At 43.9% G+C, this 27,127-nt stretch overlaps 1 protein-coding gene across 1 annotated transcript in view; it reads right to left on the reverse strand.

The window, feature by feature from the left end:
• Positions 1-27,127, reverse strand: part of LOC121005483 (stress-induced-phosphoprotein 1-like) — a 61,796-nt gene that overhangs the window by 24,379 nt on the left and 10,290 nt on the right. Inside the window, exons 5-7 of the mRNA XM_040438252.1 lie at positions 4,357-4,447; positions 1,922-2,063; positions 53-157 (exon numbers count right to left, since the gene is read on the reverse strand). Coding sequence (XP_040294186.1) covers positions 53-157; positions 1,922-2,063; positions 4,357-4,447 — 338 coding nt within the window. The remainder of the gene's footprint in view (positions 1-52; positions 158-1,921; positions 2,064-4,356; positions 4,448-27,127) is intronic.

The following is a 27,127-nucleotide window of genomic DNA, read 5'->3' on the forward strand; positions in this document are numbered from 1 at the left end:
TAAATGTATAGAATGAACCAATTCCTTGACGGCAAGCAGGTTATCAAATTACCATGAGCTGCAATACTTGACACGTATGAATCTCTATCAAAGCGTCCTCGCATGCTTCATCCAATTTTAACACCATTGTGAAGGCATCTTCTGCTTCTGCATACCTCTGTGCAAAGGAAAGCAAAAGATTAGTCCAGCAAAGCCAGAAGGTGTGTATTGTGACTGCGCTATCAATGTCCAGACTAGCATGCCCGACCGCTGTACTACTGTGCCTAGTAACCACAGGTATACGTACAGTTTTTCAGAATACACACAGGATATTTTCCACATAAACACGCCCATCGGGCACCTACCAGGAATGGTGGCACCAGAGAAGAAGTCCTATGTATGTGGCATCCTCTTGTATAGGCAAAAATCCATGGTAGTGTCGATGTCAGTTGCTATTTTGGATAATGCTTGAAGCGCGCTTCCGGCTGGGGGGGGGGGGGGCAGTACTGTAGATTTTTACATATACAAGAGGACGCCACATACATAGGACTTCTTCCTTCTTCTCCGGTGCCACCATTCCTGGTAGGTGCCCGACTGGCTTGTTTATGTGGTAAATATCCTGTGCGTTTTGCAAAGTACTGTACATATACCTGTGATTACTACGCACAGTAGTACAGGGAGCAGCGGTCGGGCATGCTAGTTGGATTCTGGACATTGATAGCGCAGTATCAATACAAACCTTACCCAGGTCAGTTATCATTGAGCCGGCGGGCGGTTCTTTCGTAATCGCACCGGTGATCTCATTAGTGAACAAATCATTTGCACCCAACTTTTTTGATACCTTGCCCCATGCCGCCTCTAACTTGTTACCCAGAAGAGAATAATCCATCTTGACTGCAGAAATCACGTCTGCAAGCAGCAGCCTTATGTCCCATGGTGTCTTACCCAGGTATATAGATGGAGCGACGTATATATAAGTAAGTGTCAGGCACAGGAGAGGGTGCAGGCTGCGCCCTGTGCAGCAGCATGCATGTCACAAGCAGTGTGCAAATTAGAGCCCACTGCAGGGAGGGCCTGTGATGAATGGTAGACAACAGCCATGAAGGGGTTTTTCCGGACGCAGATAATGATGAACTACACTCATTAACATCAGATCGGTGTGGATCCAACACCTGGCACAACTATATAAACTATACACTGTACAGATGGGAAGCAGAAGGCTCCAAACTCTCTGTAGGTTGCGAGGCAGGTGTACTACAGCTCAGCTCCCATTGAGCTAGAGCGGAGCTGCAGTACCCCGGCACGGCCACTACACGGTGTACTGAGCCTTCTGGCCTCCACTGTATGGTTTCCAGAGGTTGCTCGAAACAGCTGATCGGTGGGGGTGCCAGGTGTTGGCCCCCTATCAATTTGATTTTGATTATCAATCCTGGGGATAGGTCATCAGTATCCAAGCCCTTTAGATTAGCCACAGGAAACTGGAAGTAGACTGGAGGAGATTCAGTGACAACCGCAAAATACACAAGACTAAAAAGATTTCTGGGTTGTCAACGAGTGAATTACTCCATTGCTGCTATTGAACTGTCATGGCACTTTTTGATAACTGTATCATTCAGCCGCTTACAAGAGACAGCAGTGACATCAGACCGCACGTATACAGATGAGACATCACACCAGAGGGCTTGTCTTCTCTAGAGTTTCCCCTTTGAATTTAAAGGGGGTTCTACATTATAAAAAAAAATGGTGGCAAGGGGCTGCAAATCAGACAGACGTGAGATTATTGAAAGTAAGGAAGGCTATAACAGCAAGGTGTAAAAGTAACATTCATAATAATACTGTAGCATTTATCTTACACCAACATAGTATATGGGTAATGCATATGAAAAAAAAAAACTGGGAAACCAGCCAAAATACCCATGGTCAACTGAAAAGACCTCCGTACATTGCATCCTTTCAGGGCACGCCCTTTCCTGAAATAGGCCTTAGGATAATCAGCCGAGAGCTGTATGGAAACGTCTGCATCCACCAGGGCCTTGGGGTAAAGCTCCAGCTGCTCGTAGCAATAGGAACGGTTTCCAAAATACCTGCAAAGAACACAAAGCATCAGAGGTTACCGTGAAAGTCTCTTAATCTGGTATATCCAAGAGCTCAGAACTGCCTGGTAATCTGGAATCTCACAAGACTGAAAGCAAAACAACGTATGGAGATAGGAGCTTACTGCACATGGAGAAGACAGAATACATTCTTCTCAGGTCAATCCTTTGAATCAACTTCTGACGCGTTTTGGACTTCATATGTATCAAAGATTTATTTATTTTTCTCACTTAAGACATGGATATATCATGAGGGTATACAGCGGCATCTAGGTCCAACTGGTGGTGGTTCTAGGAAGGAGAGGCACCAGGGCCATCATACCGTACAATGACTGGCTTCAGATTGTGTATTTATGGAGGACACAAAGATCACACCTTCATGTTAAAGGGGGTAATCTCCTTTTAGAAAATAACCGTTTGGATGGATGTTCTTCTGAGAATACATGAAATTGCTCACCTACTGCTATTCCTAAAATCCAGCTTAAAAGGGAATCTGTTACCCGGTTTGGGAACCCTAACCAATCAGCACATCGTTATGCAGCTGGGGTCTATGGTCCCCAAATAAATCCTGCAAAAGAAGGTGAAAGAAATTGAAACCTATCAGGGGAAGAGTGCAGGACTGTTTTGCTATTGGCATCAGACTCATGCACACTGCACCGATGGAGCCAAGGACAGCAGACCTCGCATTACTGAGCATGTGCACATCGGGAACATGCACAGTGCAGCGAGCTGTGCCTTTGTAGACACATATGACCGATGCCACTGGAGAAGAGTCCCGGACTCTTTCCTCAACAAGTTTGGATTCCATTTACAGGGAAGGATGGGTTTACTATGAGCAGGATTGGGACTCTCAACCCCAGCTGCATAATGGTATAGTGACCCCAAACCAGGTAACATGTTGCCTTTAAAGGCTATGTACGCCTTTGGGGGCATTTTTTTGAGCTAAAATAATTTTTTAAATTGGTGTTTTTAAAAAATATGGCGTTCTTTTTTGTGTACAGAGCTGACATGCTCTAGTAGCACCCTTTGGATTTTCTGTCTTTCCCGTCAGACCAGGAGCTGAAGGACTCCTTATCTCTGCTCTCTGACATTTTAAACACTCATTATAGCTCAGTTCTCATCTTACCGATAAGAATGTGGCTTGAAGTGTTTATGACCTCTCAGTAGTTTAGAGGTAAGGTTTATTAGATGACCAGCACAAAGTCAAAGTACCAGTCACACCGCTAGAAAAACAGTTAACCTTTTGTGACAGAACAGCTCAATATTTTGTTTAATAAAAGGCCAAAATGATTTGTAGCCAAGAATAAGCAGCATGCAATCATTTAAAAAATTGCCTCCAAAAGGAGTACTGAAGTGGGTGATGGATATAAAAATTTTTTTTTTTAATAAAAAGTCAAAAACGAATCAGTGTAAGATGCAAATACTTCAAAGCACATTAGAAGACTCAGAGCATTACAAGTAAAGCACAAAGCAGTGTAAACAATGTGAAGGGAGGTGGGGCTGAGAATTGGAAATCCCCCCCCCCGCCCCCCAACCTAATATTGATGGCCTGTCCTAGGATAAGCCATCAAACATAGCAACCTGGATAACCCCCTTAAGTATGCCATACACATTACAATAATGTCAGCCATTCCCACTCATTTTGCTGGGATTGGAGGGGAGGGGGTGCAGATGTCAGGGGAGATAAGGACTGTACTGTTTGATTTCAACATGCCTGATCCTTTTGTTCTCAGCGAACATAAGTTGCTGCCAAGGATGTTCGGTAGCAGCTTACTCCCCACTACCCATTCAGAAGACATGAAGGCCTGGCTGAGCCTGCATGTGTACGTGAAGGCTCTGTTAAACTGAGCGCCGGTCAAATTATTTTATCGTCAATCATTATGGTCCCAGCATTATGCCATGTAATCCTCCCCCCTGATTCCTATCCTGCTGCCACTGATCTATCTAGAAATGTATATTTATCCGTACATGCACATCTCTCTATCCACACGTTTTCTTCCGTGTGTGTCGGCATGGCCCGATAAGCCAACATCCCATTCCTACCAGGACACAGGGAGGCCTGGATGATGTCAGGGTATTCTCCATACAGGAGCCGTTACACACAGAGACACACAGAGATAAATAACATCATTATCGCTGCAAACAAATCTCCCCGAAATTCAAGGAATCTGAACACAAATCCAATTTACAGCGCAGTGTAGATGATGGAAAAGATAAAAATCCTCGGGCTGAAGCCATCCGACAATCCCTGACTGCACCCAGCGGATGGCGGCAGAACATTTACCTGTAATCTTTAGGATCTAATCTGATTGCTTCGCTAAACAGTTCAATGGCTTTGGTGTAGTTTCCATCTTTCACTGAATGAATGCCTTGTTCTGGAAGAATAGAGAATGTAAAATGAAGATAAAAGGAATGCAGGAAATCATGTGTACATAACGGCAGGAATGCAGAAGGTGAATCACAGAGAATGGTTAATGATGTTAAATTAGAAAAAAATAAAATTATTTAAAAGGGGTTGTGCACAAAAGATTCAACATTTTTCAAACCAGCACCTGAATCTGAATTCTGTATTTGCATGGAATTAGAAATTTAGTATAGCCACCGAGTTATGTATAGCGCCACCTGCTGTTTGTTCTTTTCCTTCTTTCTTGTCCACCTCACTGAGGTGGTCGCACATGCTCAGTTTAAATCCTTAATTGCCACAAGCCATATGTTCTGTTACTGGGAAACAGCTACAGCAGAGCAGCTACTGTGAAAAGGAGAGAGCTGCAGAAGAAAGTTCACAACCCCCTGAGCTGTGATAGGGACAGAGCTATGTTTTTTCCCCGGCGCCTCCACAACGGCACTTACAGGAGGGTGTCCCCACCCCCAGGGCAGGAAACAACACAGAAGCACAAGATTTGAAAGGTCTCCTCCCCTGATCTATTCAGTCGTTGTTTCCTGTCCTTGGGTATGGGTGGAAGCCGCTCCTGGAGTGCCAGGAACATCTCTTTATAGCCCAGCCTTAGTCTCAGCAGCAGAACGCCCCACAATTTGAGAGGGATGGAGCAGGGAATGAGTACCCCGGGGACGTATGGCCTCCCTTACGCGTTCCTAGGAGTAAGCCCTGCTTGCACGCGCAGATTCCCAGGTAAGGGGAACTCGCGCGGGATCTGGAGCGATGTCGTCACCAGGCGAGATTCTCCATGGGCAAGAGGAATCTTGCAATATTGCGGCGCTTCCGGTGGCGCGGCTTTTAAGTTAAAAGTGGTGTGAGGAGTTTTTCCACTACCCTGGCTCTCTACTTGCAGCCATGCTTGCACCGGTAGACTCGGACGCCGCTAAGAAGCCTGTGAATCCCTCCGTCTTAGCCCTCACCCCGGTAAGCCTCCCCCCTTGAGAGGGTACTTGTGTGTAGCTTTCACCTGGTGTAGGTGTCAGTCTCTCTATCCCTGCCTGGCCCTATAAAAGTTTTACCTTGATCTTTTTAGGGCAGAGAGACCATGATGCCTAAACCAGCAAGTGGAGACCCATGTCGCAAGTCGTTCTCCTCAAAGTCCAAAAAACCTGTGTGTCCTAAATGCACTGAAAAGGTGGTTACAGAGGAGTCGCCCTCCTTCCTTGAAACCATGAGAGCCATGATAAAGGAAGAAGTCAATGCAGCGGTGGACTCAAAGAGTATGCCACAATCCCCTGGCCCATCCACCTCTCATAGATCTCCTGCTTCTAATACAGCATTTGACCTAGATGAAGGGGAATTACTATCCGATCCAGACACCGTCTCCTCTGATGATGGTGCTGGGAAACCTTTGTTTCTTCCGGAAGAAACAGAAGGACTTCTAAAAACTATAAGAGCCACCATGAATAAAGAAGAGGTCAAGGAAACCCATTCCATCCAGGACCAAATGTTTCAGGGGCTGGGTGAAAGAAAGAAGAGATCCTTTCCCATCCATAACCATATTAAAGCCCTAATAACCAGGGAATGGAGAGACCCAGAAAAAGATCGGCCGTAACTAATTCCTTCGAAAGAAAATACCCCTTTTTAGAGTCTGACTGAGTCTGAATGTAGATGCCCCAGTGACACGTATTTCTAAAAAAAACTTCCCTCCCGTTTGAAGACACGGGTCTCCTCAGAGATCCCATGGATAAGAAATGCAAAAATTTGCAAAAGATATCATGTGAGACAAATACCGCCATGTTACGTCCCAGCATAGCATCTACTTGTACAGCCAGATCATTATCTGTCTGGCTAGACCAATTAGAAGATCACCTGGCAGCAGGTACCCCTAGAGAGGAGATCTTAGCCTCCTTACCTACATTAAAGAAAGCATCTAACTTCCTGGCGGACGCATCGGCTGTTTTAGTCAGATTCTCTGCTAGGTCTCCTGCTTTATCTAATGCAACCAGAAGAGCGATCTGGCTTCGTACATGGACTGGGGATGCAAGTTCTAAAAACCGCCTTTGTTCAATACCATGTGAGGGAGACAGATTATTTGGCTCGACCCTGGATGATATACTTGATAGAGCCTCTGATAAGAAAAAAGGTTTTCCAATGGAAAGCAGTTACTTCCATCAGAGACGGTCCTTTCAAAACCAGAAAAGATTAAAGTTGGACCAGAAGAAAAAAAAAAAGAGGGGTCAAGAAGGTGGCAACCATCCAGGGGCAGAGGAAGAGGATTCCTTTTTAACCCTAAAAATTCCTCCAGCTCCAAGCAAAGACGCCATACACCAGGTGGGGGGCAGACTACAACATTTCGCTCCCATCTGGGAAAGTATCGGAGCCTCCCCATGGGTGGTAAATACTTTGAAGCAAGGCCTAAGACTGGAATTTCTGTCCTATCCCCCAGACCGTTATTTTTTATAAACAAAAAATTGCCTCAGAAGGAAAAGCAAACTTGTCTGGAGTCAGAGATATTATCTCTAGTACACAAGAAAGTAATTCAGCCGGTTTAAGAAAATCAACAAGGCAAAGGTTATTATTCTCCAGTATTCCTTATACAAAAACAAAAATGGATCCTTCCTTTTAATAATAAATTTAAAGTCCTTAAACAGATCCATATCACTACCTCACATCACTACCATCAGTACATGTCAGAACACAGGACAATACAATAGCTGATTTCCTCAGTCGCCAAGCATTAAGGAGAATGGTCTCTGAATCATCAGATTTTTCAAAAGATCTGCAAAAAATGGGGAGTTCCAGACTTAGACCTTTTTGCCACCAAAAGCAACAGACAGACCATGAAGTTTTGCTCCCTGTCCAGATGGGATCAGCCATTATGGGTGGATGCACTTTCCCAACCATGGCCCAAATCCCTTCTTTATGTCTTTCCTCCCTTCAGTTTGATCCCAAAAGCACTGATGAAGTTAGAGGAGGAAGGGGCCAGGGTAATATTCATTGCTCCCTCCTGGCCAAGAAGATTGTGGTTTTCCCTCCTACTCAGACTGTCTGCAGGAATATTCTGGACTCTTCCGTCAACACCAGACCTTCTCCACCAGGGGCCGGTACATCATCCCAAAATAAGCCAGCTAAATTTGACGGCCTGGAGACTGAACGCCTTACCTTGAAAAAGAAAGGCTCATCAGATGCCGTAATCTACACATTAATGTTAAGTCAAAAGCCCATAACATCAAAGATCCACCTAAGGACCTGGAACGCTTTCCCATCCTTCTCTGGTAATGTGGTTTCCCCAGAAATTCCAAAGATTCTACTTTGTTTACAAGAAGGGCTGGATAAAGGCCTACGTCCTGCAACACTTAAAGTACAAGTATCAGCCTTAAGTGCATTTCTGGACATTAAGCTAGTAGATTCTCCGTTAATTAAATGTTTTTTGAAAGGTTCTCCCGTTCCATTCTGAGATCTCAACCTGGTTATTTCACTCCTGATGGAACCTCCGTTTGAACCTATTGAAGAAATTTCTCCTAAACTTCTCACCTTAAAAACGTTTTTTCTAGTCGCAACAACAACTGCTAGAAGAGTGGGGGAGATACAAGCTTTCTCCTGCAAACCTCCATATCTGGTAGTTCTAGACGATCGCATAGTCCTCAGGCACTGCCCTTCCTTTCTTCCAAAAGTAATTTCCAGATTCTATTGCGAACAAGAGGTCTCATTACCTTCCTTCTGCCCATCTCCATCCTCGGAAAAGGAAGAGAAGTACCATAATCTGGACGTGAGAAGAAGCGTTTTTATCCTACCTGTTGTGCATTTTCATACGTATACAATATTATCTAATGACATTATAATCAAAATGAATGCTCATCTCATTGCCTTTAAGAATAAGATCAGCCTGAACCAAAAGGTTTGTTATGTGGCTGAAAAAGCCAAGATGAGTTCATGGCAAGTTCAGTTTATATTTTAAAAAAATTATTGTGAACATAAACGGACATTGTATTTAAAAGTTAGTGCTAAAGATATGAGACCATCTGTTAAGGAGTAAGCCAACTCCCTAAAACATGTCTGTCTGGAGGGAACAAGGTTACTTGATAAGGACTCATGTCTGTATCACACACCTGCTGTATGAGGTTCAATTTATATATTCATAATTATATTATATATATCTTTGCATGGTATATTTAGTTTACAAGATATGTTAATCAATAATTCATATAATATGTTATCTATGTGTAACAATGTATCGATTTGTAGATGTCATACCATGTATTTACCATTTAGAAGGTATTGTAGAAGATACAGAAACCAGTAAGTTTATGTTAATTGGGTTTCTGGGAGAAGTAAATGCCATTTCAAAACAATAGTTATTCATGGGAGTAGATAAGTGAAATGTACAAGTTCCGATGCCAAGCATCAAAGCCGCTCAACCTATATTTCAAAAAGATAGGAGAAGACAGTCAACTCCAACAAGTCCAGGATATAGGTTATTAAAAGTGTCAGGAAAAGACCTTCCTCAATGATTTATTTAGAAAGGTCAACAAGTCCATGTGAACATATTATTAGATATTTAATTTTAATGCTTAACCCCTTAAGGACCGGGCTCATTTTCACCTTAAGGACCAGGCCATTTTTTGCAAATCTGACCAGTGTCACTTTAAGTGCTCATAACTTTAAAACGCTTTGACTTATCCAGGCCATTCTGAGATTGTTTTTTCGTCACATATTGTACTTCATGACACTGGTAAAATGAAGTAAAAAAAATTATTTTTTTTGCACAAAAAAATACCTAATTTACCAAAAATTTGAAAAAAATTAGCAAATTTCAAAGTTTCAGTTTCTCTACTTCTGTAATACATAGTAATACCCCAAAAAATTGTGATGACTTTACATTCCCCATATGTCTACTTCATGTTTGAATTGTTTTGGGAATGATATTTTATTTTTTGGGGATGTTATAAGGCTTAGAAGTTTAGAAGCAAATCTTGAAATTTTTCATAATTTTACAAAAACTCAATTTTTAGCGACCAGTTCAGGTCTGAAGTCACTTTGCGAGGCTTACATAATAGAAACCAACCAAAAATGACCCCATCTAAGAAACTACACCCCTCAAGGTATTCAAAACTGATTTTGCATACATTGTTAACCCTTTAGGTGTTGCACAAGAGTTATTGGCAAATGGGGAGGAAATTTGAGAATTTCATATTTTTGTCAAATTTTTCATTTTAACCCATTTTTTCCACTAACAAACCAAGGGTTAACAGCCAAACAAGATTGTATCTTTATTGCCCTGACTCTGCCGTTTACAGAAACACCCAATATGTGGCCATAAACTACTGTACGGCCACACAGCGGGGCGTAGAGTGAAAGGTGCGCCGTTTGGTTTTTGGAAGGCTGATTTTTATGGACTGGTTTTTTGACACCATGTCCCATTTGAAGCCCCCTGATGCACCCCTAGGGGAGAAACTCCCTAAAAGTGACCCCATCTAAGAAACTACACCCCTCAAGGTATTCAAAACTGATTTTACATACGTCGTTAACCCTTTAGGTGTTGCACAAGAGTTATTGGCAAATGGGGATGAAATTTGAGAATTTCATTTTTTTGCCTAATTTTCAATTTTAACCCATTTTTTCCACTAACAAAGCAAGGGTTAACAGCCAAACAAGATTGTATCTTTATTGCCCTGACTCTGCCGTTTACAGAAACACCCCATATGTGGCCGTAAACTACTGTACGGGCACACAGTAGGGCGTAGAGTGAAAGGTGCGCGGTTTGGTTTTTGGAAGCCAGATTTTGCTGGACTGGTTTTTTGACACCATGTCCCATTTGAAGCCCCCCTGATGCACCCCTAGATTAGAAATTCCATAAAAGTGACCCCATCTAAGAAACTACACCCCTCAAGCTATTCAAAACTGATTTTACAAACTTTGTTAACCCTTTAGGTGTTGCACAAGATTTAATGGAAAATAGAGACACAATTTCAAAATTTCACATTTTTGGCAGATTTTCCATTTTAATATTTTTTTTCCAGTTACAAAGCAAGGGTTAACAGCCAAACAAGATTGTATCTTTATTGCCCTGACTCTGCCGTTTACAGAAACACCCCATATGTGGCTGTAAACTACTGTACGGCCACACAGCGGGGCGTAGAGTGAAAGGTGCGCGGTTTGGTTTTTGGAAGCCAGATTTTGCTGGACTGGTTTTTTGACACCATGTCCCATTTGAAGCCCCCCTGATGCACCCCTAGAGTAGAAACTCCATAAAAGTGACGCCATCTAAGAAACTACACCCCTCAAGCTATTCAAAACTGATTTTACAAACTTTGTTAACCCTTTAGGTGTTGCACAAGATTTAATGGAAAATAGAGACACAATTTCAAAATTTCTCATTTTTGGCAGATTTTCCATTTTAATATTTTTTTTCCAGTTACAAAGCAAGAGTTAACAGCCAAACAAAACTCAATATTTATGGCCCTTATTCTGTAGTTTACAGAAACACCCCATATGTGGTCGTAAACCGCTGTACGGGCACACGGCAGGGCGCAGAAGGAAAGGAACACCATATGGTTTTTGGAAGGCAGGTTTTGCTGGACTGTTTTTTTTGACACCATGTCCCATTTGAAGCCCCCCTGATGCACCCCTAGAGTAGAAACTCCAAAAAAGTGACTCCATTTTAGAAACTACGGGATAGGGTGGCAGTTTTGTTGGTACTAGTTTAGGGTACATATGATTTTTGGTTGCTCTATATTACACTTTTTGTGCAGCAAGGTAACAAGAAATAGCTTTTTTGGCACGTTTTTTTTTTTTGTTATTTACAACATTCATCTGACAGGTTAGATCATGGGGTAATTTTATAGAGCAGGTTGTCACGGACGCGGCGATACCTAATATGTATACATTTTTTTTTATTTATGTAAGTTTTATACAATAACTTCATTTTTAAAACCAAAAAAATGTTTTAGTGTCTCCATAGTCTAAGAGCCATAGTTTTTTCAGTTTTTGGGCGATTATCTTGAGTAGGGTCTCATTTTTTGCGGGATGAGATGACGGTTTGATTAGCACTATTTTGGGGTGCATATGACTTTTTGATCGCTTGCTATTACACTTTTTGTGACGTAAGATGGCAAAAAATGGCTTTTTTTACACTGTTTTTATTTTTATTTTTTTACGGTGGTCATCTGAGGGGTTAGGTCATGTGATATTTTTATAGAGCCGGTCGATACGGACGCGGCGATACCTAATATGTATACTTTTTTTTTATTTATGTAAGTTTTACAGAATGATTTCATTTAAAAAAAAAAAAAAATCATGTTTTAGTGTCTCCATAGTCTAAGAGCCATAGTTTTTTCAGCTTTTGGGCGATTATCTTGAGTAGGGTCTCATTTTTTGCGGGATGAGATGACGGTTTGATTGGTACTATTTTGGCGTACATGCGACTTTTTTGATCACTTTTATTACCTTTTTTGGGAAGTAAGGTGGGCAAAATTTCAATTTTCTCATAGTTTTTATTTTTTTATTTTTATGGCGTTCACCGTGCTGGGAAAGTAACATGACCATTTTATAGATCAGGTCGTTACGGACGCGGCGATACCTAATATGTGTAGTTTATTTTATTTTTTTAATTTTTATTCAGTGATAAATGGTTTTTTTTTTATCTTAACTTTTTTCACTTTTTTTTACATTTTTGTGACCCAGACCCACTTGGTTCTTGAAGATCCAGTGGGTCTGGTGTCTGTATAATACAGTACAGAACAATATATATTGTTCTGTACTGTATTTTACTTACACTGAACAGATCTATGCTTTCAGCACAGATCTGTTCAGCACCATGGACAGCAGGACGCCTGAGCAGGCGTCCTGTTGCCATGGGAACCCTCCCCGTCTGCTCAGAACTTCGCAGACGGGGAAGGGTAAGCACGGGGCTGAGGGGGGCTCTCTGGGGGCTCCCTCCCTCTCCATCGGGGGGCTGCAAAGGCACAGCAGCCCCCCGATGGAGAGGGAGGGAGCTCCCTGACCGATGACAGATAACTTTTTCCATACAGCGGTCCGTACGGACCGCGGTATGGAAAGGGTTAAACGGCTGACATCTTCACAGATGTCAGCCGTTTATACCAGGGTGCCAGCAATGTGCTGGCACCCTGGTACAACCACTAGAAGCCAACGATCGTTCATGGGGAGGCGGGCGGGGGATCGCGATCCCGCCTGCCGCACCGCCCGCCTCCCGCACCGCCCCCACCGCATGCGACACCCCCCCCGCACCACCCTCCGGCATAAAATCGTGCAGGGGTGCAGGGGGGGGTGAAAAATATTTATTTTAGCCACGCTAAAGTTTCTGATCGCCGCGGTCAGGGACCGCGGCGATCAGAAACTGCAAAAAGCGCAGCAAACCGCAGGTCTGAATTGACCTGCGGTTTGCTGCGATCGCCGATACGGGGGGGTCAAATGACCCCCCCTGGCGTTGTCACAGGATGCCGGCTGAAGGATTTCAGCCGAAATCCCGTTCCAATTAACCCCTGGGGCGCCGGAATACAGATTTTAAGTCAGGACGTACCGGTACGTCCTGGGTCCTTAAGGACTCGGGAAATAGGGCGTACCGGTACGTCCTAGGTCCTTAAGGGGTTAAAAGTCGGGATGTTCACCTACGGTACCGCAGTGCCATCTGGAGGCAGATGGGCAACATTATATTATTTCATTATTTGTCCTATACCATATTAGGAGTTGAGATAACGTCATGAGGTTATTAGCATGCGAATACACCCACCCTACCTGATTGGGAATCCCTAACCTAAAGGGGATGATTCTTAGATAAGGGGGGGAATAATTACTCGTGTGCGGAGTAGCAGAATAAGAAGGCTAGCTAGTAGAGGAAAGAAGGCGAGAGCTGGAGATTAAAAAAGGAAAAGAGAGAAGTGAAGCTCTCTAGAGGGGTTTATCAAGATGAAAGCCATAATGAGATGCGCTATGATGGACCACCCAGCTTTCCTAGGAGCAGAAGTGAGATTCCTACTAGGACTTGGTAAGAGACACAGAAAATTATATTTCATTTTATTAAGACTAATTTGATAGTGTGGGTGAAATTATACCATCTAGATGTCACGGATGGTGTACAGGAAACAAGATAATACAATACAAACAATGACTCACAGGACCCACAACTAAGGAACAAAAGGGAGACCCCTGCAATCGACCTGCCGCTCTTCCTTATTGCTCAGCCTATGCGACCACCCCAAAGGTGGATGGGCGCATATCCACGTACCTCGGCTATCTTAGACCTGAAGGCCCTACAATAGTGAGGGGACACGACCACCGGCTCCCTACACAGACACGGAGGGAGTCAGGGTCACCTGGATCCAGAAAACAGAAAATCATAAATACATAAACAGAACTTATCTTGCAGACGACTGTGGACAGGGAACTGGGAACTGGGACAGCATGCACACACACTCCAGGAAGTTGTATCAGCCGCACACTACTGCCTTATGGGTAGGAATTTAAAGGGAAGTAATCAGTCCGACTGCATGACAGCTGAGATAGACTAACGAGGTGAGGAACAGAAACCAAAACAAAGAAACTCAAGGAGGAGGATCTGGACAGCTCCTGTCAGAGCTTCTCAGCTGTCTGGTTGTGACAGTACCCCTCCCTCTAGGAGTGGACTCCGGACACTCAGGGCCCACCTTCTCAGGATGGGACCTATGGAAAGCCCTGATGAGACGAGAGGCCTTAATGTCCGTCACTGGGACCCACATCCTCTCCTCAGGACCATAACCCTCCCAATGAACGAGGTACTGGAGGGAACCACGGACAAGACGAGAATCCACAATCCTAGAGACCTGAAATTCAAGATTTCCATCAACAATAATCGGAGGAGGAGGCAAAGGCGAGGGTACAATAGGTTGAACATAAGGTTTCAATAAGGACTTATGGAAAACATTATGGATCTTCCAAGTCTGAGGAAGATCAAGACGGTAGGCAACAGGATTGATGACAGACAGGATCTTGTAAGGCCCAATAAACCTAGGACCCAACTTCCAGGAGGGAACCTTCAATTTGATATTCTTGGTAGACAGCCACACCAAATCACCAACATTCAGGTCCGGACCAGGCACACGTCTCCTATCCGCCACACGCTTATATCTCTCACTCATGTTCTTTAGATTATCCTGAATCTTTTGCCAAATAGATGACAAAGACGAGGAGAATCTGTCCTCATCAGGCAAACCAGAAGAGCCCTCTCCAGAGAAAGTCCCAAACTGCGGATGAAACCCATATGCACCAAAAAATGGTGACTTATCAGAGGACTCCTGACGACGGTTATTTAAAGCAAACTCAGCAAGGGACAAAAAAGAACACCAATCCTCCTGATTCTCCGCCACAAAACAGCGCAGATATGTCTCCAGATTCTGATTGACACGCTCTGTCTGGCCATTCGACTGCGGATGGAAAGCAGAAGAGAATGACAAGCGAACCCCCAAGCGAGAACAGAAGGCCTTCCAGAATCTGGAAACAAACTGCGTGCCCCTATCAGAGACTATGTCTGAAGGAATCCCATGCAATTTGACAATGTGGTCAACAAATGCCTGCGCCAGCGTCTTAGCATTGGGTAAACCAGGAAAAGGGATAAAATGCACCATTTTGCTAAAACGGTCCACCACCACCAGAATCACAGACTTCCCCGAGGAACGAGGCAAGTCCGTTATGAAGTCCATGGACAGATGTGTCCAAGGACGGGAAGGAATGGGCAAAGGAAGGAGAGGACCTGATGGCCGTGAATGAGGGACCTTGGCACGAGCGCAAGTCTCGCAAGCTGCCACAAAACCCTCAACCGACTTACGAAGCGCAGGCCACCAGAATCTCCGGGCAATGAGATCCAGTGTGGCTCTTGTCCCCGGGTGCCCAGCAAGGACCGTATCGTGGTGTTCTTTAAAAATCTTGTGTCTCAAAGCGAGAGGCACAAACAACCTCCCAGGAGGACAAAGATCAGGAGCTTCTGACTGAGCTGCCTGCACCTCTGCCTCCAATTCAGGAAAAAGAGCAGAGACCACCACACCTTCAGCCAAAATGGGACCCGGGTCTTCAAAATTCCCACCTCCCGGGAAACAACGTGATAGGGCATCTGCCTTCACATTCTTAACCCCAGGGCGGAACGTAACAACAAAATTAAACCTTGAAAAGAACAAAGACCATCTGGCCTGTCTCGGGTTCAGACGCTTGGCTGACTCCAAGTAGGCCAGATTTTTATGGTCAGTAAACACGGTAATAGGGTGTCTGGCTCCCTCTAGCCAATGGCGCCATTCCTCAAAAGCCAACTTGATGGCCAACAATTCCCTATCTCCCACATCATAATTTCTCTCTGCGGAGGAGAGCTTCTTTGAGAAAAAGGCACACGGTTGCCATTTGGCAGGAGAGGAACCCTGAGACAAGACCGCACCCACCCCTACCTCAGAAGCATCAACCTCAACTATGAAGGGTAACGAAACATCAGGTTGTACTAGGATGGGAGCGGAAGCAAAACTCTCCTTGATATTAGAAAAGGCCTTACGCGCCTCTACCGACCAGGAAGAAAAATCTACCCCCTTTCTGGTCATATCAGTGAGTGGTTTAACAACAGAGGAATAATTCAAAATAAATTTCCTGTAATAATTAGCAAAGCCCAAAAAACGCATCAGCGCCTTCTGATTCTCAGGAAGCTCCCACTCAAGCACAGCGCGAACCTTCTCGGGGTCCATGCGAAAACCAGAAGCGGAGACAAGAAACCCCAGAAATTGGACCTCTGGAACCGCAAACACACATTTTTCCAGTTTTGCGTATAATTTATTCTCCCGCAGGATGAGTAAGACCTGACATAAGTGTTCCTTATGAGTCTTGAAATCAGGAGAAAAAATCAAAATGTCATCCAAATACACTAATACAAATTTTCCCATTGAATGATAAAAAATGCTGTTGACGAAATGCTGAAAAACGGCTGGGGCATTCATCAAACCAAAAGGCATAACCAAATTCTCAAAATGGCCCTCAGGGGTATTGAAAGCCGTCTTCCATTCGTCTCCTTCTCTGACCCCAACCAGGTTGTATGCCCCTCTTAGGTCTAATTTGGAAAAGACTTTCGCCCCAACAACCTGGTTAAACAAGTCCGGGATCAGAGGAAGCGGATAAGGATCACGAATAGTCTTAAAGAACCATCTTTTTTCTTAACAAAGAAAAAACCAGCGGCAACAGGTGACTTCGAGGGTCGTATGTGTCCTTTTCTCAGACTCTCAGAGATATAAGCCCGCATAGCGACCCTCTCACGTTGGGAGAGATTGTATAAACGAGATTTAGGCAGCTTGGCGCCTGGGATGAGATCAATAGGGCAATCATACTCCCTGTGCGGAGGTAAACCCTGAACTCCACTCTCAGAGAAGACATCCAAAAATTCAGAGAGGAAAGGTGGAACAGTTTTAGTAGAAACCTCAGAAATAGATGTTATGAGGCAATTCTCTCTGCAGAAGTTACTCCAACCATTAATTTGCCTGGCTTGCCAATCAATGGTGGGGTTATGTTTAGTGAGCCAGGGTAGCCCCAACACTAGAGGAGTAGGCAAACCGCTAAGGACGAAACATGACACATCCTCAACATGAGCATCATTCACAATTAAACGGATATTGTGAACTATGCCCTTTAATGATTTCTGAGAAAGTGGAGCTGAATCAATAGCAAAAACAGGAATATCTCTTCCCAAAGTGCATACCTGGAAACCATGAGTTATTGCAAATTGATTATCAATGAGGTTGACAGCTGCTCCACTATCCACAAAAATCTCACAAAAAATGCTCTTGCTCTCTAGCGCCACCCTAGCAGGCAGGACAAAACGGGAACTACAAGCAAAAGGAAAACCTTCAATTTCCGCCTCAACCCTGCCAATAGTAACAGACGGAACATTCTTAAAAGATTTCTTCCTTTTTGTCTCTTTATTACTCCCAGAAAACTGCCTGAATCTCCTAGAGGGACAAACATTTGCCAGATGATTTATACCTCCACAACAAAAGCAAACCCTCCCCTGCGGGCTGAATCTTCTATTGTCAGAGGCAATCAACCCCAGCTGCATGGGCTCCTGCTCAGAAGGGGCTGACAGCGACTGAGACCCCTGTGCACAGAATGAGACCGCTGCACTGTCCCGGGACTGAGTATGACAGGAAGGAGAGATCTCTCCTCTCTCTCTAAGACGCCTGTCAATACGAACAGCCTGAGACATAGCAGAATTCAAGGAGGTAGGTCTTTCATGAAAGGCAAATGCATCTCTCAATCCCTCTGAAAGACCATAGCAAAATTGACTTCGGAGTGCAGCATCATTCCAACCCGTATCTGCTGCCCATCTCCGAAATTCTGAGCAGTAAATCTCTGCGGATTGTTTACCCTGGCATAACAGACGTAGTTTAGACTCAGCCAGAGCAATACGATCCGGATCATCATATATCTGACCCAGGGCTAAAAAGAATTCATCCACTGAACGGAGGGGCCGTGCCCCCTCCGGCAGCGAAAAGGCCCAGGACTGAGCGTTACCCCTGAGCAGCGATATAATGATACCCACTCTTCGTTCTTCATCACCAGAAGAATGGGGAAGAAGGCGAAAATGGAGTTTGCAAGCCTCTCTAAAACGTACAAAATTCTCACTACCCCCGGAAAACGTATCCGGGAGCAAAATCTTAGGCTCAGCACAAACTCCATGAACGCAAGCTGAACCGGTCACTTGAAACTGAGAAAAAGTCTTACGGAGATCAGCTACCTCCAAAGCAAGACCCTGAAAGCGTTCAGCCAAAAGTGTAACCGGATCCATGCTTGAGACGGTTTTGGCGGCTGATAATGTCACGGATGGTGTACAGGAAACAAGATAATACAATACAAACAATGACTCACAGGACCCACAACTAAGGAACAAAAGGGAGACCCCTGCAATCGACCTGCCGCTCTTCCTTATTGCTCAGCCTATGCGACCACCCCAAAGGTGGATGGGCGCATATCCACGTACCTCGGCTATCTTAGACCTGAAGGCCCTACAATAGTGAGGGGACACGACCACCGGCTCCCTACACAGACATGGAGGGAGTCAGGGTCACCTGGATCCAGAAAACAGAAAATCATAAATACATAAACAGAACTTATCTTGCAGACGACTGTGGACAGGGAACTGGGAATTGGGACAGCATGCACACACACTCCAGGAAGTTGTATCAGCCGCACACTACTGCCTTATGGGTAGGAATTTAAAGGGAAGTAATCAGTCCGACTGCATGACAGCTGAGATAGACTAACGAGGTGAGGAACAGAAACCAAAACAAAGAAACTCAAGGAGGAGGATCTGGACAGCTCCTGTCAGAGCTTCTCAGCTGTCTGGTTGTGACACTAGATTGGCGAATAAATAAATGATTAAATTAATTGATCATCTCCATATTGAGATGTAGTATTAGGATATTGTGAGGCTTCATTCTACCTGCAGAAGAATCTAGACTCATAATCTAGCAAAGCATTAAATAATTGCTTTTTTATTTATATATATATATATATATATATATATATATATATATAAATATAACATTCTTCGCCAAGCTAAATGATGGATTCCCACAGGAGATATGGTCTAGCAAGATCCTAGATCCCTGTTATTTGTCTTAATAGTCTTACTAATGTTATATATGTGAAAATAGTCCAGGATGGGGCGGAAGGATACAGTTATCTCTTCTAAGTTATATCCTTGGATGGATTTGCCCATCTTGAAGCCATGTGATGTGTAGTTGGTTAGGGGGGCAGAATGTATTTAGCATTCTATATTGATGTCTAGGATTAGACATGCCCATCTTGATATCATGAGGTTTTCTCTGAACAGAAGTAATGTATATAACTTATGTTCCTATTTTGATATCCTAACCTAATAATGGCTTGGTTATAATGTCACAAGTTATTTCCACTCACATGTATTGTTAAGCTTGTAATGCTTTATATTAACGCTATATATATATTCATTTGCATGTATCTTTGTGTTTATTTACTTATATATGTTTAAAACCTTGTAAGGGCTCTTTCACACTTGCGTTGTCCGGATCCGGCATGTACTCCACTTGCCGGAATTACACTCCGGATCCGGAAAAACGCAAGTGTACTGAAAGCATTTGAAGACGGAACCGTCTTCCAAATGCTTTCAGTGTTACTATGGCACCCAGGACGCTATTAAAGTCCTGGTTGCCATAGTAGGAGCGGGGAGCGGTATACTTACAGTCCGTGCGGCTCCCGGGGCGCTCCAGAATGACGTCAGAGCGCCCCATGCGCATGGATGACGTGTCCATGTGATCACATGATCCATGCGCTTGGGGCGCCCTGACGTCACTCTGGAGCGCCCGGGGAGCCGCACGGACGGTAAGTACACTGCTCCCCCGCTCCCCGCTACACTTACCATGGCTGTCAGGACTTTAGCGTCCCGGCAGCCATGGTAACCACTCTGAAAAAGCTAAATGTTGGCTCCGGCAATGCGCCGAAACGACGTTTAGCTTAAGGCCGGATCCGGATCAATGCCTTCCAATGGGCATTAATTCCGGATCCGGCCTTGCGGCAAGTGTTCCGGATTTTTGGCCGGAGCAAAAAGCGCAGCATGCTGCGGTATTTTCTCCGGCCAACAAACGTTCCGTACCGGAACTGAAGACATCCTGATGCATCCTGAACGGATTTCTCTCCATTCAGAATGCATTAGGATAATCCTGATCAGGATTCTTCCGGCATAGAGCCCCGACGACGGAACTCTATGCCGGAAGACAAGAACGCAAGTGTGAAAGAGCCCTAACCAATAAACCATATTTTTATAATACCTGTGTATTATTGTATAATGCAGAACTATATTTTATCATTAACGTCATCTCACGTCAAAAAGAACTTATTTATCTGAGGAAATAGTCGGACTCAGATGTGAATTGTATCAATTAGGTTGTCTACAATTCACCAGGTCATGATTTTAAGATTTTATGACAAATTTTATAAATTACATTTTTTTTATGGTTAATTATTTTTATGACCATAATTAATAATTCTTAATTGAATTATTACCCCCCGACATACCTTAATACTACCAGTACCTTCAGGCGATCTGATCAACTCTTCCTCCGGTACCAGGGTCCTAACAAAGGACAAGCAGCTAGCAAATGCTCCATATCAAGATGGATAAGAAATTTAATTAGCTCAGCCTATATTCAAAAGGATATTGTTCCTCCAGCTGGTATAAGAGCTCACTCGACTAGAGCGAGGTCATCTTCCTGGGTGGAGTCTGCATCCGTCTCATTGGACCAAATTTGCAGGGCAGCTACATGGGCTAACCCTATGACTTTCTTCAATCATTACAAATTAGACATCCATAAAAACCAGAAATTGTCTTTTGGTCGCAGAGTTCTTTCAGCTGCGGCCTTCCCCCCTAGAATGACTACTTTGTCAATCCTCCTGTAAGTGCCGTTGTGGAGGCGCCGGGGAAAATAGAAATTTACTCTTACCGGTAATTGGGTTTTCCAATAGCCTCCACAACGGCACTAGGATTTCCCACCCTTTTTATTTTCTTGTTGTTATATAATGATGTAATTGATTTTGGTTAATACATATTTTTTCTTGCATCACTTCTGTGTCCTCTCTTATGGACTGAATAGGTATGGGGAGGAGACCTTTTAAATCTTGTGCTTCTGCGTTGTTTCCTGTCCTGGGGGCGTGGACACCCTCCTGTAAGTGCCATTGTGGAGGCTATTGGAAAACCCAATTACCGGTAATAGTCATTTTCTATTTTTCATGTGTAGCTTAGAAGGGCCCGAAAATAGTGTAAATAAAAAACTTTAAAAAATAAATAAAAAAAATTAAACTTTAAAAAAAAAAAAAAAAATCACTCCTGACTAATTTAATAAATTCAAAATTGTTCCACCAGGAGAAAGGAAACAGCTCACTTTGCAAAATTAATAAAAAATGTATACAAAAATAAATAAAATATAGGGGAAAAAAAAAAGAAAAGAAAAAAAGAACGGCTGAGCGTGCTGTGTTGTAACTCACTTGCACGTATTGCAATTTTCACTGTAATAGCTTTCTCTGCACATCATTTACACAGAATGTGATGCAAGGTGCTGCAGGGAAAAGACTGAAGATTACATGTTGTGTAACGTATTACAGGATGACACATGGAGTTGTTTTGTTTTTATGTTTTATCGTCTGTTTTCTATATTTTTTAACCTATACCACAAGGGACTACAAGGGCTCCCCAGGATCAACATATTGATGACCCATCCATAGGAAAGATCATGAATATGAGATTGCGGTGGTCCGACACTTGGTACTCCCACCGACCAGCTGTAAGCAGCAGCAGCCACAGGTTCCCGGAAATAAACTGTGTACGGAGCCAATACCACAGCGCCATACACCGGCCATTCCTAGGTATTGCATTTGAGCAAGAACTACCACTATGTACAAAGTCACGGTATTCTGCTTCGTACTACCGACGACCTATCCTACAGGCAAGTCATAAATATGTCCCAGAAAACCCCTTAAAACACAGTCATTGTGCATGTATGCCAATGGCTCAGGAATGGAGCCGCAGCCAACTGCAGCATGAGCTAGCAGTGATAGAAATGCTGAATGTACAGCTGAGCTCCTGCTGGATTGGAGATCAATGATGAAGTCAATGCTGACCGCAGCATCCAAGATGGGAAGAAAGTTCCTTATTTCACCCCACAACATGATTGTGGAGTGCCAATGGGTTGCTATAGCCCACAAGTCTGCCATGTTAGTGAACCTATTAGAGGAGGTTGTTCACCTGGCCTGAGGCGAGGCCCCAGGCCAGGTGCGATAATCACTTGGGGATAAAGCAATCCTCAGCGTGTGAGGGTTAGGTCCCAGGGGTCTGACCGAAGCAGAATACCACAGTGTGAACACTGACCTAGAGGCGAGTTTTATTGTTTTGTGTTGATGTAACACATTGTGAGGTGAAGCTGCGACTTCATTGTGCCGAATGACGCCAAACTTGGAAGTGTGATGTGCCGTGTGATACAATAAAGCACTGTTTGAGCGTGAAAACCCCCCTGTTTGATGAGAGGTCTGTCATTGCTGACCCCTCGAGAGAGAGCGATCCCTTACAAGACCTATAATGTGCCCCCATATGCCTGGGCCCCTCACACATATTGTACTTACCATGCTCTCCAGCACCCGCGTCGCTTCTGACGCCCGCTGCTGCATCTCCCTGTTGGGCGGATAAAAACATCCGGTAACGGGGGGAGCAGCCAATAGCAAGCCGTGACAGGAACGAGCCTCCTTAGTATCACGGGTGACGCTAGGGAGGCTCATCCGTGTCAGTCTAAACTTATGCAGTCTATAATTTTAGTTAATCTGCCCCATTGTGTGACGCTGTAACAGGTTGCACAACATTTTGGAATTTTTTGTTGTTCTTTCTATGTAGAGCAATACTTTCAATGTGATGATAGTCATGAATGATGTGAAGAGCATGTTATTTTTCTAAAATGAAATGCACATAAAAAAACAATATAAATAAAAAAACTGGGGAAGACCGACTGTTCAGCGTTTCTATAACAGGTTTAGATGGCAGAACAGATTTGCGCTCACAAGTACTCAGGGCACGAGAGGACTGCTGTCAGGTTAAGCCACGAGTCGCAGGATGAGGGGTCAGAATGTAATGTATACAGCTGGGGATTGAGCCGAAAACCTAAAACGCACGCAGCTCTGAAGTAATTTACTGTAAAAAGCCGCACTATCCCGGTGTATACATCCATGCTATAACACGGCAGGGAAAGTGTGAGCACAATGCAGATGAGAGATCTCACATCCGCAAATTAAATCTGACTGTGCGGAAATTTGTGAAGATGTCAGAGTGACAAAAATCAATTAAGGATATAAGAATATAATGAGTCGTCTTTCCCCCCCCCCTACAAATCATGGCCCAGACGGACACCGTTACCTTATCTTGCTAACACTGAACAGCTTCCGAAGCTTACTGGCTGTAAAACTCCTTTTACAACATTATGGTAGACAATTGCTTGTATTGCAATTCCTTAATATAGAAATACTTTATTATAATTAAAGGGGTTATCAGAGTTAAAAAACAAAACAAATCACCACAAAACATATACCACAAATCACTGTTGCAGCCAATTACGACCCTCAACGCTATACAAGAGACTGCTGAGGCCAGGGACTGAAAACAAAGCCTGGTCGGGGGCATCGGGGCGGCAGCGTTGAAACAGAGGTTATTGTGTTATTACTTACTTTAAAGGAGTTGGTCCATCTAGGGCAGGGATGCTCAACCTGCGGCCCTCCAGCTGTTGCAAAACTACAACTAGTTTTACAACAGCTGGAGGGCCGCAGGTTGAGCATCCCTGATCTAGGACATGGATGGCGTATCGCTAGGATATGCCACGAATGTCAGATTCTATCCAGAGAACGGGGGCGCCCGTAGTGGAGAAGAGGAAACCACGCATGCGCAGGGTGTTCTGCATTCATCAGTATGGGAGTCCCAAAAGCCAAGAGCACAGCTATTTTTGGAAGTCCCATGACTAGTAACCAGTAAACGGAGATCGCACCGCACATGCAAGGCCACCACCTCTCCATTCTGCTGGGAAAAGCTGAGCCAGTGCTTGGCTATGTTCGAAACTCCTATAGCGATAAAAAGGTAGAGTGCAGCAGCTCTCAGTTCACGTCAGAAGCACGTTCTGGAGATAGGAGGTGGGACCCGCGCCTATATGACATTGATGGCATATGCTAGCGATATGCCATCATTGTCCCAGATGGGAATACCCCTTTAAATGAACACTCCAGGCAGCACAGATACATTAGGACGCTAAATGCACCGGTATTCAGGCTCAATCTGAGGCAAAAACTGGTGCACGTACATACCTTGTGCCAGATTTACGGCTCATGCGCACGGTCGTGGTTTTTCTGTGCAGATCCATTCAAAAGATGCGGACAGCACACAGTGTGCAGCCCGCATTCGCACGTTCGTTCTGCTGCCCCGCAAATAATATAAAACATGTCCTATTCTTGTCCGTTTTGCAGACAAGGACAGGACATTTCTACAGAAGTTAAAAAAATAAATGGTGGCATGCACTCAGCCAGGATCAATGTTCTGCGGATGCGCAATTTGCGGACAGGGGGCATGGCGTAACAGAAAGAGCATGGCTTAAGATGCACCACACCGCGCCAACATTTTGGTGCAAAAAAAATAATAAAAGTGGTCTAAAATAAGCCAGCCAAGAGGCGACATAGTTAGATAAAAGTGACTAAAGATGCTACAATTTTATCGCCCACCGTGAGGCACTGGGATAAATCGAGCACGCCTAGTCTGCTTCTAAGATAGCATTCATAAAATGATAAATCTGCCCCATTGTGCTATGCCTGGTGCAGGGTCTGCGGGGGCGGTGCATGACACCAAAGACAGAAGTCCTTCTGCACCCCTTCAGGCAGCAGATATAACGTGTATCACTACTGTCTGGAATGTCCCTTTAATTTCTCTCTACTCCTTAAGTGTTCTTCGATGTATCGCTTGGTGCCTTCATTAATTCAGGCCATTAACGGCCCTGGGATTTAAGGCAATTTGCAAGGTACTGAAGTTAATATGCGGAGCCGGCCCTCCTGCTACAGCACAAATCTGCTGACAAATCACTGATCAAAGCAGAGGGCCTGTCATCTTTTTCTGGTTCACGTAGGACGCCTTATGCTTCATATTCGCAGTGTAATGTATAATAATCTTGCTGCATCTTACATTGCAGGGTTTTGCAACATGTGGCTCTTTGTGAAACTTTGGCTCCCACAAGTTTTTTCCACTGGCAAGTACAAAAGAGAAACTGTCAGTAGTTTCATGTTGCCTGAACCGCAGGCTGCATTAAATACCGCCAGGCTCCCGCGATTACAAAGCACTCCGAAAATAAGCCGAGGTTTATAAAGAGAGCCAGGAACGGGGAGAAGTGTCCGCTGGGCAGCTCTCTTCTGCCTCCTCCCTGCCTGGTACTGCTTGAGTGACTGGAAAAGGCCTGCCTTCTCTAACCATTTCCAAACACTGGGCGACCTTACACGTCTGAACGTCCTTGCAGCAGTTGCAGATGCACAGAGACTGTGCAGTTGCAGGAGCGTGTTGTCAGTGACTGCCATGCTCCCCTTAGAGAAGGTACCGACAGTTCATTACTGTCCATGCCTTCCCCATCTTGTATAAGCGGGGCTGAATGAGCGACGTATATACATACTGGTATCTGTCGTGTGAACGGCAGGTACCTGCAGGAGCTGCAGCGAGGCTGTACCCACCGTAACTGGAGCCAATATGTCAGCCCTAGTTACAGAGGAGATCAGCAATAAGAAAGAAAGAAAATATGCAGTACTAGTCAAAAGTCTGGACACCTTTTCATTCCATGTTTTTTCTTTTCTATATTATAGATTCATATTGAAGACGATATAAGGGACATGTATGGAATTAAGTAGTAAACACTAAATTGTTAAACCAGTCGTCCCCTTTTTGCTTTGGAATTATATCGGAGTCAAAATTGAGTGAGAATTTTTGGATCCAACTGCCATGTGTTTGTGAGACACAGAAAAGGAGAAAGGACTGTTTCTACTTGTGGTCCCTGCTCTGCAGCTGGCACTGTTGAGGAGTTATTCAAAATTCAAGGCACACTTAAAAGGGAGAGTTCACTACTCAGTTTCATTTTCCGTTCTTCTGATCGGTCAGGAAAAAAAACTAGACGGAAATGTCTCAAACGGATGCCAAATGTGCTACAGGATCTGTTTTTTGTTTTACAGGATCCTGTACAAAAATGGATTCTGTGCATCAGAACAACAGAAAATTAAACAGAGATGTGGACTCTCCCTAACCAGCATATCTACCGCAGCACTCCGCAGTCACATCCATCCCATCTGGTTTGTGTTTGAATCATTTCTTTTTCAATATGACAGTGACCCCAAACCCCCCACCCCCGGGGCTATGTAAGGGCTCTCTGACTAAGAAGGCCTGATGAAGTGCTGTGTCAAACTACCCAATTTTACCCCGATTGAGATGATATGGGACAAGTTGGATCACAGAGTGAAGTAAAAGCAGCCAACAAGTGCTCAGCACCTTTGGGAACTTCAAGACTGATGGAAAACCATTCCAGGTGACGACCTCATGAAGCCGATTGAGAATATGCCAAGAGCGTGAAAGCACTCAAAGCAAAAGGGGGCAAGAGGGAAGAAAGTAAAATATACAACATTCTGGTTTGAGAAAAACTTTTGTTTACTACTAAATTCCATATGTTTTTTCGTCGTTTTCAGGTCTTCAATATAAAGCTACAACATAGAAAAAATAAAAATAAGAAAAACCATGGAATGAAAAAAGGTCTCCAAACTGTATAATATGCAAAAATGCCCTCCCAAAGGTTGTGCGTAATCAGCAGTAAATAGATTTAAAAAAAAAAATAAAATAAATAAAATAATGCAGATTCTCGCTCTGACTCATATGACCGTAAACCACATACTTTCTATAATCACAATGACAGTAACTCAATAGGAGTCAAAATAAAAATGACATAAAATAAAGTTCCGGGTATTGCTTGAAGCTTAGTTATTTTAATAACCAAAAAAAAATAAAAAAAAGTCACAGCTTTTAAAGCCACACGTACTAAAAAAATAAATACATAAAGTGTAAGAATGGCTTCCCCTTTTTGTC

Source organism: Bufo bufo, chromosome 6, assembly GCF_905171765.1.
Source record: "Bufo bufo chromosome 6, aBufBuf1.1, whole genome shotgun sequence".
Lineage (NCBI taxonomy): Eukaryota > Metazoa > Chordata > Amphibia > Anura > Bufonidae > Bufo > Bufo bufo.